General features: G+C 48.3%; 5 protein-coding genes and 1 pseudogene across 6 annotated transcripts; 2 read left to right on the top strand and 4 right to left on the bottom strand.

Moving 5' to 3' along the window:
• Positions 1–257: 257 nt before the first annotated feature.
• Positions 258–895, top strand: GCG54_00005452 (Fusaric acid biosynthesis protein 2; the record flags this gene model as incomplete). The annotated part of the gene is made up of 4 exons (XM_045405474.1): positions 258–454; positions 517–572; positions 627–793; positions 872–895. The coding sequence occupies 4 exons, from the start codon at positions 258–260 to the stop codon at positions 893–895; spliced, it is 444 nt and encodes a 147-aa protein (XP_045260455.1).
• A 134-nt stretch (positions 896–1029) lies between these two features.
• Positions 1030–3501, bottom strand: GCG54_00005451 (annotated as a pseudogene). Its single transcript has 7 exons — positions 3398–3501; positions 3148–3332; positions 2923–3081; positions 2324–2865; positions 1999–2272; positions 1531–1943; positions 1030–1460 (listed from the first exon to the last, which is right to left on the bottom strand). Coding segments are annotated over exons 1-7 (2108 nt in total).
• Positions 3502–7210: 3709 nt separating this feature from the next.
• GCG54_00005450 (putative proline dehydrogenase) lies at positions 7211–8676 on the bottom strand (the record flags this gene model as incomplete). The annotated part of the gene is made up of 2 exons (XM_045405473.1): positions 7211–8024; positions 8081–8676. 2 exons carry the CDS (start codon positions 8674–8676, stop codon positions 7211–7213), a joined length of 1410 nt encoding a protein of 469 aa, XP_045260454.1.
• A 1711-nt stretch (positions 8677–10387) lies between these two features.
• GCG54_00005449 (uncharacterized protein) lies at positions 10388–11318 on the bottom strand (the record flags this gene model as incomplete). The annotated part of the gene is made up of 2 exons (XM_045405472.1): positions 10388–10880; positions 10939–11318. 2 exons carry the CDS (start codon positions 11316–11318, stop codon positions 10388–10390), a joined length of 873 nt encoding a protein of 290 aa, XP_045260453.1.
• Positions 11319–12825: 1507 nt separating this feature from the next.
• On the top strand, positions 12826–14154 carry GCG54_00005448 (uncharacterized protein; the record flags this gene model as incomplete). Its single annotated transcript, XM_045405471.1, is given in 4 exon segments — positions 12826–12884; positions 12945–13006; positions 13020–13873; positions 13927–14154. The coding sequence occupies 4 exon segments, from the start codon at positions 12826–12828 to the stop codon at positions 14152–14154; spliced, it is 1203 nt and encodes a 400-aa protein (XP_045260452.1).
• Positions 14155–14392: 238 nt separating this feature from the next.
• Positions 14393–16069, bottom strand: GCG54_00005447 (uncharacterized protein; the record flags this gene model as incomplete). The annotated part of the gene is made up of 4 exons (XM_045405470.1): positions 14393–14734; positions 14790–15146; positions 15202–15606; positions 15764–16069. 4 exons carry the CDS (start codon positions 16067–16069, stop codon positions 14393–14395), a joined length of 1410 nt encoding a protein of 469 aa, XP_045260451.1.
• Positions 16070–16878: the final 809 nt, after the last annotated feature.

Genomic DNA, 16878 nt, shown 5'->3' with positions numbered 1-16878 from the left:
ACTTCCGAACCCTCTTCATAGAGCCTCAATCACACTCCACGATGCCGGGAACACCGTGGCCGGAAGACCCGGGCTCAACAGCACCGACCAACGCCGGCTAGTCTCGGTTGTCGGGTCCGACCTCGGAGCATTCGAACACGCACTCCCCGACTCTCACCCTCCGCACATCACATGACACCCTCTCACTCAACGGAACCATTGAACAGTCAGCGACTCAGCGGCAGCCATCTCCGCAAACCCCCTCCGTTCAATCCACAATGTCCATCCCCACTCGCATCTTGCGGACGCCTCTCATCCCCGCATCTCGATACGTAACCCGAAGAAGCCGTTTCGTAGCACAGACTTCGCCGTTCACCTTCAGATATCGCACAATGGCCACCGCTGCAAAGAAGGAGTTCCTCTGCATCCTCCCGGATAAGCCCGACGCGCTCGCCAAGCGCTTGGAGATCAGACCGTGAGCATCTATCTCATGAAACAGATGATGGTGATGCGATAAGGGAGCTGACGGTTCACAAGGACTCATTTGGCTGCGGCCAAGTCTGCTGCTTCGGAGGGCAAGGTGGCTGTCGGCGGTGGGCACCCTCATGAATATGGATGCTTGGCCAGATCTGACTGAGATATCCCAGGAGCCATGTTCGAGTCTGAGCACCCGTCAGAAGGCAAGACACCCGCTTTTAAGGGCAGCATGATCATCTACACCGTCAAGGATGCCGATGAGGCGTGGGAGTTGATCAAGAACGATGTGTACGCCAAGAACGGCGTTTGGGACCTTGAGAAGGCCCAGGTGATTCCCGTAAGTCCCCTCCATGTACAGGAACACATCTTGAACTTCGAGCTGATGTGGTTGTCCTCGCATAGTTCATGTCTGCAGTACGCCAAGGACTCCAATGACTAGCAAGCCCATCCACCGAAGAAGCGAAAGCTTCTTTATGAAATAGATGACACGGCCGATTGGGCTACATGAACACTTGCTCCTGGGAATCGCCCACTGACATTACTACATGACTATCATTATTCTCGTGAAACCCCTCATGAAACCTCATGATCCACAGACTGCATCAAGTCTTCCACATCCAACCGCTCAGCCAGGTCCAGCAGCGCCTGCGGAGACAGACCGCCCATCCCGCCCGTGTCGAAAATATCCCAGCCAGGTTCCTCGTGATCCATCTGGTCCAAGAACGAGCCGTGGTCGTGATGCTGCGGATGCGCCGTGCTCGGCGACGGCGTCGGGGGCTGTTCCGGGGCCGGGGTGAAGGCCGTCATGATGTTCTCCAGCTGGCTGAGCTCGAGCTTGCGCAGCGGGGCCACGAGGCTGCCCTTGGATATCATCTTGTCTAGGACGCACTTGATGTTTTCGCACCAGGTGTCGTCGTGGAGGAGGGAGGGGTCGATGACGCGGACAAGGTAGAGGAGGAAGGCGGAGGAGAAGGCATCTTCGAGTTGGAAGGGGAGGAAAGCCTCTGATGGGCAGTTAGCATCTTGATCGCCATGTTAGGATATATTGATGGGGTCTGGGGAATATTTACTGACCTAGCAAATCTTCGTCGCCAAGCACTCGGAGTGTCCTGAGGACTGTCTGAGCCGAATCAACGCAGGATTGTAATAATGACGCAACGGATGGTGTCAAAGAGACTGTCTGCGTAGCTCGTAGATCGGAATGTTCGATATGGATGTGCAAGGCGCACATCACCAGAGGTCGAGTTGTAAGAACAACGCACTGGTTGTCTAAGCTGAATGTCTTCAAGCCCGGGGAGGGTGTTGACTTACGTGGTGGTACGAGAGGATGAGCCTCAAGGCCATCCTCGACGCTCTGCTTACCGAACCCTGAAAATGCGTATCAAGAAGCGCCGTCAAGTCCCGGGAAAGTCGCGCAAGATCCCGAAGGATGGACTGGGTATTTGAAACAAGCGATCCATCAAACGATTTGCCGACACCGTACACCGCTAAGGTCTCCAGTCAGCGAGTGGAATCTCAAACGAGACGCGGTAAAAGACTCACTGGTAAGAATGCGCGCCATCAAACGCGAAAGCCGCACGTGGAGCGTCATGTTCAGGGCGTCTAAGGAGTTGTCCATTTGTGAAGGCAGCTTCACTGTGATATCCTCGTCTCGAATCGAACTAGGTGCTCCCATCAGAGCAGAGAACTCCCGGTCCAGGGTGTACACCACCCAGAACACAATATTACAGCGTCGCGAATGTTCCACGCCGACGACCTCTTCCGGCATGTGCCGGTATATGCCTTCGACGATGCTGATACGTAATGCTTGTCCTATCTGGGCTGGGGTTAGTACTTGTATCCTGAGTGTACATGACGCTCAACTCACATGTTGAAATGCCGCTAGTCTCATATCGAGACACTGAAAGTAGACAGCCGCCAGAGCCAGAGCCTGTATCGACGATATCGTATCAGGTTCGAGTCCGGACAAGTCCGGCAGCAGTGACATGGCCCTCGTAGCATACTGGACGCCTGCTGGGCCGGTATGGGAGCTGCTCTGGGATACCACGAATGCCTTGCCAAAGGCCAGTATCAACAGGTACTGTGCGTACCAGAGCCTTGATGAGCCTGCTTTCGCAGCAGGGTCATCGTAGAACTCATGCAGATTCTTCATGAATGACTTCTCGTCGATGAGGTAGAACACCGCGCCGAGGTAGAACTTGGCCGTGTTGAAGAGGAACATGGCGTAGTCTAATGGCGGAAGGTTCGAAACATCTGGCTCCTCATTGGTTCCAAGTGGTTTCCATTGCATGCGGAAAGCTCCCTCGTGGGGGAGATGCCATGGATCTGGCGCTGCTTCTGGGATTCTCTTCCCAAGCAGGGCTAGGACTCTGCGGCAGAAGGACCATGATGAAGTTGGCCCCATGTACCCTGAGAGCCTCTATCAGCGCGTCCATGCTTAAGAAGATGGCGAGAGAAATTACTTACAGTACTTCCCGCCTGCTTTGGCAAACGTGTAGTCGTTGTCGACTAACGGGTTCTGTCGGAACCCGGGCCCAAAGTCACCGTGGTGTGCAGGTGTATCACCACGATCATCGGACTCAGACTCTGGCTCAGACTGCTGGTCTCCGCCAATGAGTGGGCTGTCTATGTATTCAAGTCAGTCTCACTGCATAACCCAGGAGGACCTCCATATCGGATTCAAGAACCAACCGTGACTTGGAGTTTCCAGTTGCCCAGTCACCTCCTCACGCCGAGGCAGGGGTTGACGATGCGGCGTCCCATACGGCTCGCTATACCGCGAAGGGCCATCGTCAATGTCATGACCCCGGCTCACCGCCCTGACCGACCGATCCGAGGCCTGTTCGCTGTTCCGATTCTGAAGTTCACGGAGGTAACTGGTAGAGTGGGTCAACTGGAGAGTCCCGACAACACGCGCCCGCCCGGCTCAACGACAACTCACCTCTCCGGGACCGATATCCTCTTATCCTCAACCGCAAAGATGCACCGATGCTTCTTCCGGTCACATCTCGTGCACGGTTGTGAGCCCGAGCACTTGACCTTCATCACCCTGCATCTCTCGCAACTAATTTTCAGAAACACACAGAAAAATGTTAGTCATGTGAGCCCTCCCATTCCGTTTTCGGGGTTCCCCGCACGCACGCTTTTTGACATTTTTTCGTCACTTTGTATTGTCCCTGGCTTAATTGCGGCATCTTGAACGGTTTCCAGGGCTCGTGTCACTGAATTCCATGTCGTTTCGTTGAGCGAGGGCTCTTGTTGGTGATGTTCGTTCGCCGTTGCAGATATTGTCGGAGCGAGCTTCCGACAACGGAACTCATGGCTGCGGCAGCGCGTTGTCTTTATTTAGCTGTGTGCGACTGGCGAATTTGGGGGCACGGCCAAGCGGTTTAGCGCATTCATGGATGGCTTATCAGCGCTGGGGTGCGAGTAGCTGACGCGCACCGCAGATAGCCGAGTGGCTTTTTTTGCTCCGTATTCCGGGGTCTTATCAGTGCGGCAGAAGGGAGAAGACTCAAAGGAAGGGGATGCCTTGTTACCCCACACTTTGTGTTCTTCCTGGCATCGGAGCCTGTCTGGAGATGGTTACATTGGATTGACACAGCAACCATGCTACAAAATGCATCACCCCCAAAACGCATAACTAGGTCAAAATGCATACTTATGAGCTGCCCACCTTATTTTATATAGTCTGAACACGATTTTTTGCATTTCTATATATTATATATGCCTCCTCAGATTATCCTATTTAAAGGCCTATAGTAGGGGGTTTTTAGTAAAAAATAGAGCTTTATTAGGGTATAATAGGGGGTCTAATAGGGGTAATTTAAGCTAATTTTTTATATAAAAAAGGTTAATTTTACCCTCACTAGCTAACCTACCCTTAATACTACCTTCTACTACCTATATTACTATACTATATATATATACTAATACTACTAATAGCTAAACTAAGCGTTTAGTAGAAACTAGCCCTCTATAAGTAAGTAGCTAGCTAGCTAGTTTACCCTTCTTAAAGAGTAATAATATAGTATATACTTAATATATATAATATTAAAATCATATAGACTAATATCTCTTATTACCTCTTAAAGAAGTAGAAAAAGCTAGTTTTTAATTAACTACTTAGTAATAAAATATAATATATAGTAATAATATAGTAGCTAACTCTTAAATACCTACTCTACTAATAGTAAATTAAGCTTAAAATAAAGAGATTTAAAATAACTATTTAACTTATTTAATACTAAGTATAATATATCTAGTATATAATACTTTATATAAAGAACTTTAAGTCTAATACCTCTAATCTACCTGCTTTTAGCTATACCTAAGTATAATTATTTAAGAAGTAATATTATATAAAGTACTAGCTATTTTATAATAAGAGTAGTTCTATTAATCTTAATATAATATTAACTTAGAAGATTAAAGAGATATAAAGACTAATCTATAAATATAACCTATATAATATATATAATATAGATAAAATAGGTTTATATTAGTATTAACTACTTACCTCTAGCTAAGCTATTACTTCTTAACTTAATATTAAGAGGGATAAATCCTAAATTTCCCTAAACCTCACTACTAATATAATAAGAGATAACCCTTTTAAGATCTTCACTATTAGTAGAAATAAAACCTTATATACCCTTTAAGAGTTTAACTTTAATATATTTAATATTATCTAGAGGTATAATAAAACTACTTAATTCACTATAGTTATTATAATAAACTAACTAGAGGTATTTTACTACTATATTTAGGTTAAGAAGCTAAACTAAAAGATCTTCCTCTTTATAAATAACTTCTCTACCTATATAGCTACTATTAAACTTAACCTACTATTAGTAGAGATATATATTAAATTCCTACCTCTAAATATAACCTTAAAGTTTTAGCTAATAAATTAAAGTATTATTAATACCTTTAAGAGCTACTATAGATATACTTACCTTACTTAGTTTATAGAGTATTTTATTATAATACTTAATATTAATCCTACTAAAGTTATAAATCTATACTTTATATTATAATAGGTAGTAGAAGCCTTCTTTAAGTCTCTTAATAGCTTTATAATCTAAAACTATTAGAATTACTTTATATTTTATAATCTTATTATAACTAATTATAATACCTCTTTAAACTAAATAGATAATCTAGTAAGCCTTTTTTAGTATATAGTAATACTCTTAGAGTTAGAGGAGTTACTTTAAGAGTTTCTAAGCTTAATTAATAAGAATATAGCCTCTAGAAAGCTATATACTCCTAATAAGATTATAGTTTATATACTTAATAACTATAATAATTTACTAATAATACCTAATAATAGATCTTATAAGGTATTAGATAAGGAAGAGATTATTAAAATCTAAAGTATTATACCTAAATTTACGCTCTTTAAAGCTACTAGAAATATTAAATAACTCCTTATATTTATAGAAGATAGGGATTATATAATCTCTAGTGATATAGTTATATTATAAGTAATAAGGCACTTAATCACATAAAAGCAGTAAGAAGGTCAGTAAGTAGTTATTACTAAGTTTTTTATATAGTTTTATTTTAATTAAAGGGGTTAACCTAGCTTAAATTAATACTTTTAGTATAGTTAGTATAGGGGAAAAAAATATATATTAGTTAACTACATATTATATAAACACATCAAAATGCATATGAATTTCATGCCCCAATTGCATGCATTTACTAGGGTGGTTGCTGCACATACAAAGTCATGTGGCCATGCTGAGCCTGTGTCATGTCAACGCAAGAGGCGTCTGCGTATGTAGGGAGCACGCGGAGTCCGGGGTTCGGATGCTCGGTGACCATTGGATGACATGAACGATCGTCACTTCAGTCAAGATTGTTCGCGGGGAAAACGGGGCTGGGAGAAAGCATTGGCCATGCTTGAACGGGGTTGTGGTGTCGGCCGTGCAATTGCAGAAGCCCCTTTCGATATTGACTTTTTGTCGATAGATCACGAGGGGGTTTGGAAGAGCCAAAGATAGATAATCCCAGCCGAAAATGCCGAGTATATGGGGACGCAGAGGCAATTGGGTTGTAATCACAGACGGAACACATCGGCATGGAGATTCAAGCCGAAAAGACACCGCAACCAGAATGAAGATATCAGCATTGAAGGGGATACAAGTCGATCTCTCGGAGGATGACACTCGATCACTCGGCTCCTGCTCGATATGGGCTAGCTAGGGGTTGACGCAATGTCGGACGGACACTCCGACATTCCTGACATCCGAGCTGATGGTCAAAGTGGAGGTCGGAAAGCCATCCCGACTTTTCTCAGCCAATCAGTGCTGTTGTTGTTATCAACCGCGACGGACAGACCGCGAGGCTTGTCCCGGACAGGCCGCAGAGGGATCGAATGCGATTGCGGTGTCCATGTGAGCGTTCCTCTGCAGGGCACACAGAACGCAGCGTGGACGTTGTTTATGATTTTTTTCTTGTTGATTGCAAATTGAAAATGAAATTGGCACAATCAAGCGACTGCACTGCAATTGTCGAACTAGGGACTTCAAGTGAAACGTAGAAGTGACTTACACCTGGGCCAGCCGCCTATGTCAGTCAAAATTTCATGACGCGGGGACACATCTCGAGCCCTGGCTTTCATCCACATACACATCACATAATGACTGAAGAAATGAACATGAAATGAACATATGAAAGGATATCAATTCGCTTGTCATTATCTAAGGATATAATCTAATTTTGATGCATTGCTCAAACCAACACCTTAACCAAAGACTCTCCGGCGCAGCTCATTCTTCAGAATGACAGCTTCATGCCGTGTCCTCTCAACCGCGCCCTTGTTCTCAATAGCCCGGCGGTGCAGGTAGCCCATGCATTCCGCCACAGAACCCCACGGGATGTACTTGAAAGGCTTGGGGATGTCATCCCTCTTCAACCCAGAGTCCGTCACGCAGGTGTCGTAGTTGTCCAAGAGCTCACAGCTCAACTCATCAGCCAATCCCATAAGCTGCCCGCACTCCAAAGTCGTCGTGGTCTGTCCCTCAAGCAGCCTGCGTCGGTGCGCGGAGATAGCCTTGGTGGAGCTGTTGGCGTTGTGGGTGGCGAGGAACAGCGCGCTCGAGGGGAACTGAAGACCCTCGGATCCCTTGGGCAGTCGTTGGCTGATGAACATGTCGGCAATGTCGTCGAAGCAGTTGTGGGTGTCCTCGATCGTGTCGTGAATCAGAGAGCGCACTTCGTGCTCGATGTAAGCGCCGCGGACGAGCTTGATGCCGAGACTCCAGCCTTCCTTCGCGGCGAGGGCAATGTGGCGTTCAACGTTGGCGGTGGAGCCCTTGAGGTATGCTTGGATGGTGTTGAAAACCAGAGGGCGGGCTTCGCGGTTGTGCTTTCTCATAAGATCGATGGTCCACTCATCCAGTGTCGGTTGGAGAGCCTGCTGCTCGGCGTCGATCCAGACACGGGCACCGTTCTGTTTTCCGGCTTCGCAAATCTCATCAAGGGCCTCGCTGAGAACCTTTGGGATGGTCGCGGATCCCCGCATAGCATCCACGGCGATAGGACCAGCGCCAGTAACCCTGAGGATTTCATGTTAGTCATTGAGCTTCTAGGGCACGAGACCTGATAGACTTACTTGACGGCAATGAAGTCGCCAGGCTCCATCATCTGAAGCGTATCGAGGTTTCCCTTCTTCCATTCCTGTACCATCTGATAAAAGGCCGGTGCGTAGTCTCCCTCCTTCGATCCTGCCTGTGCCTTCTTCGTGTCCAGGACGATTTCTCTGGCGTAGTTGAGAATGACTCCCTGGTAACCCATCTGCTTAACGTTGGCGACTGCCTTCCTAACTTCCGGAACGTTTGTTCCTGCGCAGAAGTGGTCGTATATAGTCCATCTCAACAGCTTGTTTAGAAGCGGGTTTCTGTCGGGGTTGAATAGTAGTGATTTTGATGTTGTGATAAAGCCGAGGATTGGTAGTGATAGCCTCATCAATAGTGGCGAAGATGTGAATTGTGTGAGGAATAGCGATCGGAGGAGGGTTGGTGTTGGTAATCTTGAAAGGGCCGATCTTTTTGTTGTTGTTGTGGTCTGGGGAATAAGAGTCTGAGACTTTGGCACCGCGGTGCTAGTACGGTTCGCCGCCGTGGTGTGTACATTTCTTGGTGCTCCCTGCAGACGAAGAGATCTGCAAAGAGGCACGGGCACGCGCCTGCACATAATAGAGGAAGACATCGTGAGGTGTTGTAGAGTTTGGATGAACGAGGTGTGCTCAGTCACGAAGGAGGGAGAGATAGATGAGGGAGGGTTAGATATAGTTGCTATGGACGGCTATGGCCGGCACAAACCTTAGATGTGTCAAAGTGGCGGCATGACTTGGGTATCGTCGAGCAGCTTCGCCGAGCCCTCCACCCCTCCCACCGATCGGCTCTCCGAGATTTGTCTCAGACCCCAGATACGCACTAAAGATAGTCAGTGCCATTGAGGCTCTGCTCCATCGCGGGTTCTGGCGGCGTTCGTCCAAAATTCCCAGAGCTCCACCAGGTGGATAAGACGGAGGGGACTTGGAGATGCAAACAAGACGGTTTATTGGCACTGATTGGCTCTCATGCGACCCAAAATCTGGAGAAGGGACGTTATCGGATCCTTTCAATTAAGTTTCTTGAGATAAGAATGACCATTTTCTGCAGTGTCGGAGGCAAGGAATTGGGGGTGACCCCGGAAAGGGCTAGTCGGTGCGCGGTCCCGACATGTCGGATCGGAAGGGTCTTATCATGTCGGGTGACCATCCCGACAACGGCACCACCACCAAGTGAAACTCAAGACGGCGACTTCTGGGTGTGACACCCGACATCGGAACGTTTGACAGAGTTGCATTGTAAATCGTAATTATAGATATTTTAAGAACTGATATAATTATTCAATTCGTTCAGTCACTACTGACGGCTTGAGTCAAGACTTGATGACCTAGACTTTAGCCCTCTGATGGCCGAAAAACAAAGAGATCGAATCTTGTGGGAGGGGAAACTTTTTTAGGATGTCGCTCGATTTGCAATAAAGTATTTCTCGTTTCTCCAAAGAAAACCCAGTTCGACATTCCAGACGTTAGATGGATGTGCGCATCAGCGACAGCATACGATGCCATATGGACAGTAGGATATTGTTACAAGCCATAATCAAGCAATCAACAGACAAGATACAACTTTGAGATTAAAAGCTATGTCAGTCACAACCTCTTCGAAGGCGCGCACGGACTGGGTTGGCTTCATTGGGTTACCTACTTACTCATGAGTTGAAGTTCGGGATGCGAGTTTGTAGTATAAATTTTGATGGGATCTAGGTATGCGGCTTTGATATTCAGGAACTTTGACCTTATTAGACGATCGCTTACTCGACTACAATAATTCCCAAAGCTCAAGGTAATCATGGCCAATGTTCGTGCCGAGTTTGGCTATCAAGCTCCTCTTAAGCAGGCCGCGAGACTGTCACGAAGTAGTAGGTGTGCTCCGGCGCAGCAAAACAGATCAGCAGGATGTCATACTAAGTGCATATCCATAGACATCTGTGCTCAGGCGGGGAAGCGACGTTAGACTTCGTCAAGGCACGGGCATTTTGGAGGTGGTCTTAGAGCGCTGTCCGCTACCGGCTGCAGGATAGAGCATAGCAACAGCCCGGGTTCTTGACTTCAGGTAGAGAAGGGTAACGCGGGTTCAGTGGAAAGGAGAGTGAGCTGCAATTAATCTATGAACGTGGTATGAGTAAATCGATAATACAAATTTTGAGGGTATCATGGCCAGTGAGGTTTTCGGTCTTGCCGGCCCTCTTGTTGCAAAATCCCAGCAGAATGTTAGTAATAATTAAAGTCCCAATGCAGCATCTTCTGTCCCACACAATTTCAAACAATCTCCCTTTTTGGCAATATTTCTTCCACACCGCATTTTCTGCCTCAAATCTTTCCCAGGACCCTCTTCACTAGAGACTTCTTTCTCGGTCGGGGTGCAGGCTGGTTAACCTGGCGAACTCGTTCCAGCAGACCCAGCAGGGTCGTGACAGCCAACGCCTCTGCTTCATCATTGAGATCCCCGGATAGGAGAAGAACGCCTTCGCTGTAGTCGTGAGGTAGGGCAAAAGCGATTCCAGCGTGGTGATAAATGGCGTGCACGACTGGCTTGCCATCTGTAGGCTCTACGCTTGTGTCGACGAGCGTGTATCGGAGAGCGCCGTGCTCCCTGGGGCATGTCTGCCATTTCAGGTTTGAAGTTTGTGCGTTCGCACTAGTGTTTGTCCGATGAGATATCGTGAACCAGGGGTGTCGAACTTGCTGCTCCACTACCTTCGTGTCGGGCACAGGGAATGAGCTGTGAAGCGACAGGCGGGTATTAGAGCCCGTGTTCAACGGCTCGACTTGGAAGCTACCGTCTCCTTCCTTCGGCAAAGTCCTTTTAATAGACGTTAACATCTCTGTAGAGAAAACGGGCACCCATGAAGTTGACTTACATGCTGACTATTTCCCCGTTATGTGTGGGAACTCTGCGCTCAACTACCACAGTCTTTTCTTTGGCATCCTCCTGAAAATCAACGAGGTAGCGCACCTCGGCATCCGTTCCATCTCCGCTTGGCCTTCTCATCATGGCAAGGTTCAGCTTGTACTTGCTGCTTCCTATCGGCTCCTTCTTGACGGCATCAAAGTAGGTGTTCGACACATCGTACAGTGGAAGATGGACAGTGATGTCCCTGTGTCTTGGGATGTAGACCACGCGTGAGAGGTTTGCAGGGGTGCTTGAGAGGTCGCGTCCAAGCCTTGTATCAAGTGAGCGATCGAGAATCTCACCCAGCTGGACCAGACTGTGGCCCCCAAATGCGGGGAGCGCAGCCATGTTCGTGATGGTGGACTTAGACAATAAGGCCTGCGACATTGCTGGAAATGCCAAGGCGACTTGTGAACGGGGCGCGTAAATCCTCAGCTGAGGCTGAATGATGGAGACGATGACGGCGCAATCCAGAAAGAACGGATGGCATGAGGCGACGATTTATCACCGAGAATTTCACTGATCACACAATACGAGATGAAAGACGGCAGGAACAGGATTAAATGTCGTTTTCCTAGCTTCAGGATGGACGTGGTATGCCGCCTAGATGCTGTTTGTTCGACGGGAAATCATCGGCCAACATATCGCGAGTTTTCCATGAAGCCAGAACGGGAAGAAAAGTCAGCAAGATTTGATGACTATTTCCCGGCGGGGAAAGATTCCTAAGCCTGCAAGAAGGCCATGCCAAGGCATGTGATCAGAGACTGCGACCAGAGCAAACACGTATGTCTCATTCGACCAGGGGCTAAAAATGTTAGTGGAAATAGCTCCAGCAGGTTTATCTGCGACCCGCGTCAGATGATATGATCGTCGCTGAACTGGCGTGCATTCTGTGGTGCAACCGGCCAGCTAGTCTAGTCCAACCAGGAGAGGAATTCTCGCTGCTGATTCGTTCAGGAATTTGAATTCCGTCCTACGAAACACTGACGTCGTCAAGCCGTTGAAATGGCATTTTAGCCGAGGATTACCCACACAAGCAGATCTCTTGAATCAGGCAAGTCCGGTGGTTACTCCAAGGGACATCTCCGGACCAACTCCGCCGAACTCCGCATTGCTTCGCAGGAAGATTCGGCGCCACGGTCCGTTCCACGACTTACACGACTTGGACGAGTCTCATTAGCAAACCAGAACCAAAAATGTGTCACGAAAAACTCCTTGCAAGAGACCCTTAACACGTTCTAAGCTTTTCGGTTATTACATGGCGGAATATAAATCCCGCTGTAGGGAAATTGAAGGTTTGGTTTCACAGGCCTTGTAAGCCAGAACCTCACGCATGAGTCAACCCAGCGCGATTCATACGCGCAGAATTATCCAGTCTGCAGCCATATTCTTTCAGTGCAGGAATCAGGCGACGCCACGACGTCAAAAATGGCTTTTCCTCTCTCATGATCATATGCAATTCTCTTGCCATATGTCATCAACGGAGGAAACCCGAGCTCGGAAAAGTGCCCTCAACCAACCGCTATTTCCTATCTAGGAAATACTCCCCACCGGCATTGGCACCATGCAACTAGCTTGAACCCTTGCTTCCATCTCGCGTGAGCCCCTGGCTCCTTCGCGGATGCCTCCATTTTAGGGCTGAACATGACCGTATGTCGGTCTCTATCAGCAGTCCGAATGTTATTCTGCCGTGAACAATTGACCAGTTGTGGCGACATGGACGAGAAACTTCCATCTTCAATTCCCTAGATCTTCTGATTTAATCTCGTTCCGCCTCCCATCATCATGATCATCATGGGTTCTCGTTGGCCATATCAAAACAAACCACCTCTTTGAGAAGCGGAGTTCCTGAACAATGCGGTCTTTCCTTTCTCGAATCACTGGGGGGGACGGAAGTGCTTGTCTCAAGATCCGGTATGGAACACCAAGTTCCTTGATGCAATCTTTTCGCTGACGACTGAACCTTTCTTTCAGATTGAAGAAAGACTTTGTTTTCTTGAGAGGGCCAGTTGATGAAGCCAGCGAGCAAACCCTAAGTGGAGTGCTTAGTTTGCGCCTGCCTTGCGGGCAGCATGCCACCGGAGTACGACTTCGAATGGTTGGCTTTCTTCGGTGCAGGTCCGAATGAAATTCACAACATTGAGTATCTCGAAACTGACCATGCGCTTTCCAGAGACCACGATGTAAGCACAAAGAGGCCCGACTTTCGTACCATTCCGATATACGAAGACGAGTTGCCCCCATTCGTCATCGACCACGGGCAAAAGGTTTCTTCGACCGCATCGGGTGACATCGAAACCCACGAGTGGCCTTTCAAGTTGGTCATACCCGGCAACACGCCAGAGACCTTCCGAGGATGCAGCTGCTGCAGCATATCATACCAGCTCTCTGCATCGACAATCCGAGGAAAGACGTCGACATCGATGCCTACCGCCTACCAACCGATTCGTATCAACAGAACGGTCCAGAACTCGGCCTTTGAGTTGATGGATCCCATGTACATGGAAGGGACTTGGGCAGACAACGTCCGATACTGCATCTCGATAGCACACAAGGCTGTGGCCCTCGGGACAACGATACCTCTCGAGATACAGCTGACGCCGCTGAACAAGAAGTTGCAAATCAAACAGATCAAATGCGAGCTCTTGGAATCTCACAAGTTTGCCATTAATACTGCTCGGCCCCTGCAGCAATTTGATGGGGATCGCCAAGTTGCGGAATGGTTTGCGCCAGTGGAAAACCCGGAAGATTGCGCCCAACCTGTGTATCGAGTAATACAAAACCTACCACTACCAACAGACCCGAAGAAGTGTTCTCCAGATATGGACACGGAAGGACTCGGTACAACACACACGCTTCATGTAGCTGTCGACGTTGCTCAGCCCGACGACAACTTGTTGAAGGTTAGTATCATACGAGGAGACACATCTCAGACTGAATGCTAAGAAAACTGTAGTTCCGATACCACGCCACCCTGCCTATTGTTTTGTTTGTTTCTCCAAAGATACCCATTGATGCGTTTGACAATTTTGTGTGGCCGAAGAGCCCGGAGACGGCGGATTTGGTGGAGCCTGACGGCGGTTTGGACGTGCCTCCCGAGTATGGAAACCATTTTGACGATGAAATGTTGGAAAGGAGCGATAGCAGCAACCCCCCAAGTGTCTCGTCGATTACATGTAGCTAGAATAAGCTATTAAACTGGATAATCGTTTCGACGCACCAACACTTCGTCAACACTCAAAATGTGCGGGCGTTTATTGAGCAGGGGTTATAAGTATACAACCATGGAAGCTGGCCAAACATTCTTTCGTGCAGATAGCTTGTGAGAATAGACAGAGACGAGGGGCAGTACACATTCATCATATTACGGTCATTTGAAGCTAATTATCATAGAAGAAACTTTGCTTTCAACCATTCCCTCTCTAGTCCTGCTTTCGACCGAAGCTAGGCAAGAAAGACCACGTCATCAACAAGAACACTAAAGCCCCCAATACAATCGGTGATAGTACTTGTACACCGTGTCGTTGAGCTTGCGCCCCTATAACAAACGGAAGAATCGCGGCACCGCTACCTCCTAGACCGATGGCAAATCCAATAGCACTGACGTGTAAGTGCTTTGGGAGCAACCTTGTTACCGCTATCATGATGGCTGGAAACAGCGGCCCTAGGAAAAAGCCCTGGAGCGAAACTGTGATGGCCGATATGAAGAACTGCGGGATCAGCCAAAAGAGAAGTTGTAGACATATGGCGGCTCCGAGATAAGCCTGTATGACATAAGTCAGCATTGTCCCAGAAACCGAGACCACATAGTAGACAAACCATCACGGCAAATCTTTCTCCTACGCGTGGAGTGACAAAACCCAGGGCTATGCGGCCTGCAGCTAGCCCAGCCCAGAAACCTGTTGCTGTCATACCGCTGGCGAACTCTTCGCCGTGCCGGGCCTGCAACATAAAGGTGACGATCCATCCACCCAGCGATACTTCGAGCCCAACATATCCCAGTGCAAATATGGCACAAACCCATGTTGTTCTCGCATTGGGCAGCTTGAAAAGCGTTTCATGAACGATCGACTCTCTTGGTTCCGGGCCTTTGGGGTTGGCTTCTCGGTAAGCTTTGCCCGTTGCAGACCAGAATGTGGTCGATGTTGTGACGAGCTCTATGCCCGCTAAGCCAGCCTAGTTCTTGTGTCAGTTAATCTCGAGTCAGTGTGGGCGAACTGCAGAGACATACCATGAAGTAGTAAAACGCGTACCAAGGAAGGCCAGCCTTTACGACCATAGTAGTTGCAGTCACCGGTCCCAGAACGGCCCCGAGGCCGTAGCAAGCATGCATGGAATTGATAACCACGTTGGAATCTGCCAGGTTGCTGGCTACCCATGAGTTCCAGGCAGCATCACCAATGCCATTGCCCAGCCCGGCAAGCATGTAGATGAATACGAGTGCTGGGTATGGCAGGGGAAGTGAAATGGCGATGTATGCTGCAAGGTGACATCCCGAGCCAATAATGGCTATACCTCTTTGCCCGACAGTCTCGTGGAGACTGGTGTTCAGGGCCGCTGACAGCGTATGGCCGATGAAAGGCGCGAGGAAGATGAGCGACGTAAAAGAGTACGGTAACTCATAGTATTTTCCCAGCTGACGTCGTCCGGTTAGTCTCTTGCCTCATTCACCAACCTACCTGACAGACAGGAGGTCTTGCATTGACTTACATGGGGAATGATAGCCTAAATAGTTCATGTAAGTACCATGCCAAAACGCTTTACACATTAGTTTCCAGAAAGCAATCACTCACTCCATACGACGCGTCATTTGCGCCCATGACCATCAGACTCCAGAAGATGGACAGTATTCGGGCGATGTTTGAACGAGGATAGTTCCATTTCTGGAAGATCTCAACTGCATCCTCGGGAGGTGTGGAATGAGGAGAACTGCCACTGTGATTGGGGCTCAACAGATTCAAGTCTCTCTCCGTTTCTCTAAATGGTGATATTGCAGTATCACAGTTGGCAAGCTTTGTTGTTGCGTGCAATCCAGCACCAGATGGCAACGCTGGAAGCTGTTGCAACTCAATGGTTTGTGCGCTGCTGCCTGGACCCATCTTTCGTCTTCGAGTGCTGAAGCAGGGGGTTGCAACAAGGAGGAAATCTGACGGGGTTCAACGCAAACAGACTGCAAACCATCAATTACCTAGAGACGATCAACCGATAATCACGGCTGAACGCCGGCTAGCAGCTGGAAAACATTTGCGTTTGAACGATCGGAACGAGTCTAAGCTGGGAATCCGGCAGAGGCTCCGTCACTTGGGCCCGACTTTTAGGTAATTGTCAGCGTCGGGCTTCCTAATGCGGTAATAGCGACAACTTGCTGCAAGGGTGGCATGGTGACAGGGAACTCGGCATCATTTCCCGCTTTGAGCCCACCGGTTCATATTTCGTGTTCTTCTGGAATTTTTTCCGGCTGACAAACATGAGCTGATTGAGCTCAATGTTGGAGGGGAAGTTTTGATCAAAGCTGCAAACATGCCTTCGCCGAGTGACTCAGTGGAGGGCCCCGATTCCCGGACTAAGCCTTGCTAATAGCGTTGGACCCGGTCCGGTGGGACGGTGATGGCGGAACTCAGCGGCAGGCTCCCCGAAGAACGATACACCGCGGAGGTCTGCGAGGCGTGACGGGATGTTCTAGTCAGTCTTGATCCGATTGAAGGAGACGTTTTTCGTTTTCCTTCTAAAAATTAAGCGTGCATTAGCCCGCGGTTGGAACATATACTGGATTGGGACAAGTGAATTGGACCGTCTCCCGGAATACATATTCCTTCGGGGCTGGGACTGGGCCCGCAGCACTTCTCCGCCGCAAGCTGTTGCAGAGGCCAATGTGTAGGGTTCATCTCCTCCAGCTCAGCATCTTTTG

The sequence above is a fragment of the Colletotrichum gloeosporioides genome, assembly GCF_011800055.1.
Source record: "Colletotrichum gloeosporioides strain Lc1 chromosome Unknown consensus_67, whole genome shotgun sequence".
Classification (NCBI taxonomy): Eukaryota; Fungi; Ascomycota; class Sordariomycetes; order Glomerellales; family Glomerellaceae; genus Colletotrichum; species Colletotrichum gloeosporioides.
Note: the sequence above shows the minus strand (reverse complement) of the source record. Positions and strands in the feature narration are given on the sequence as shown.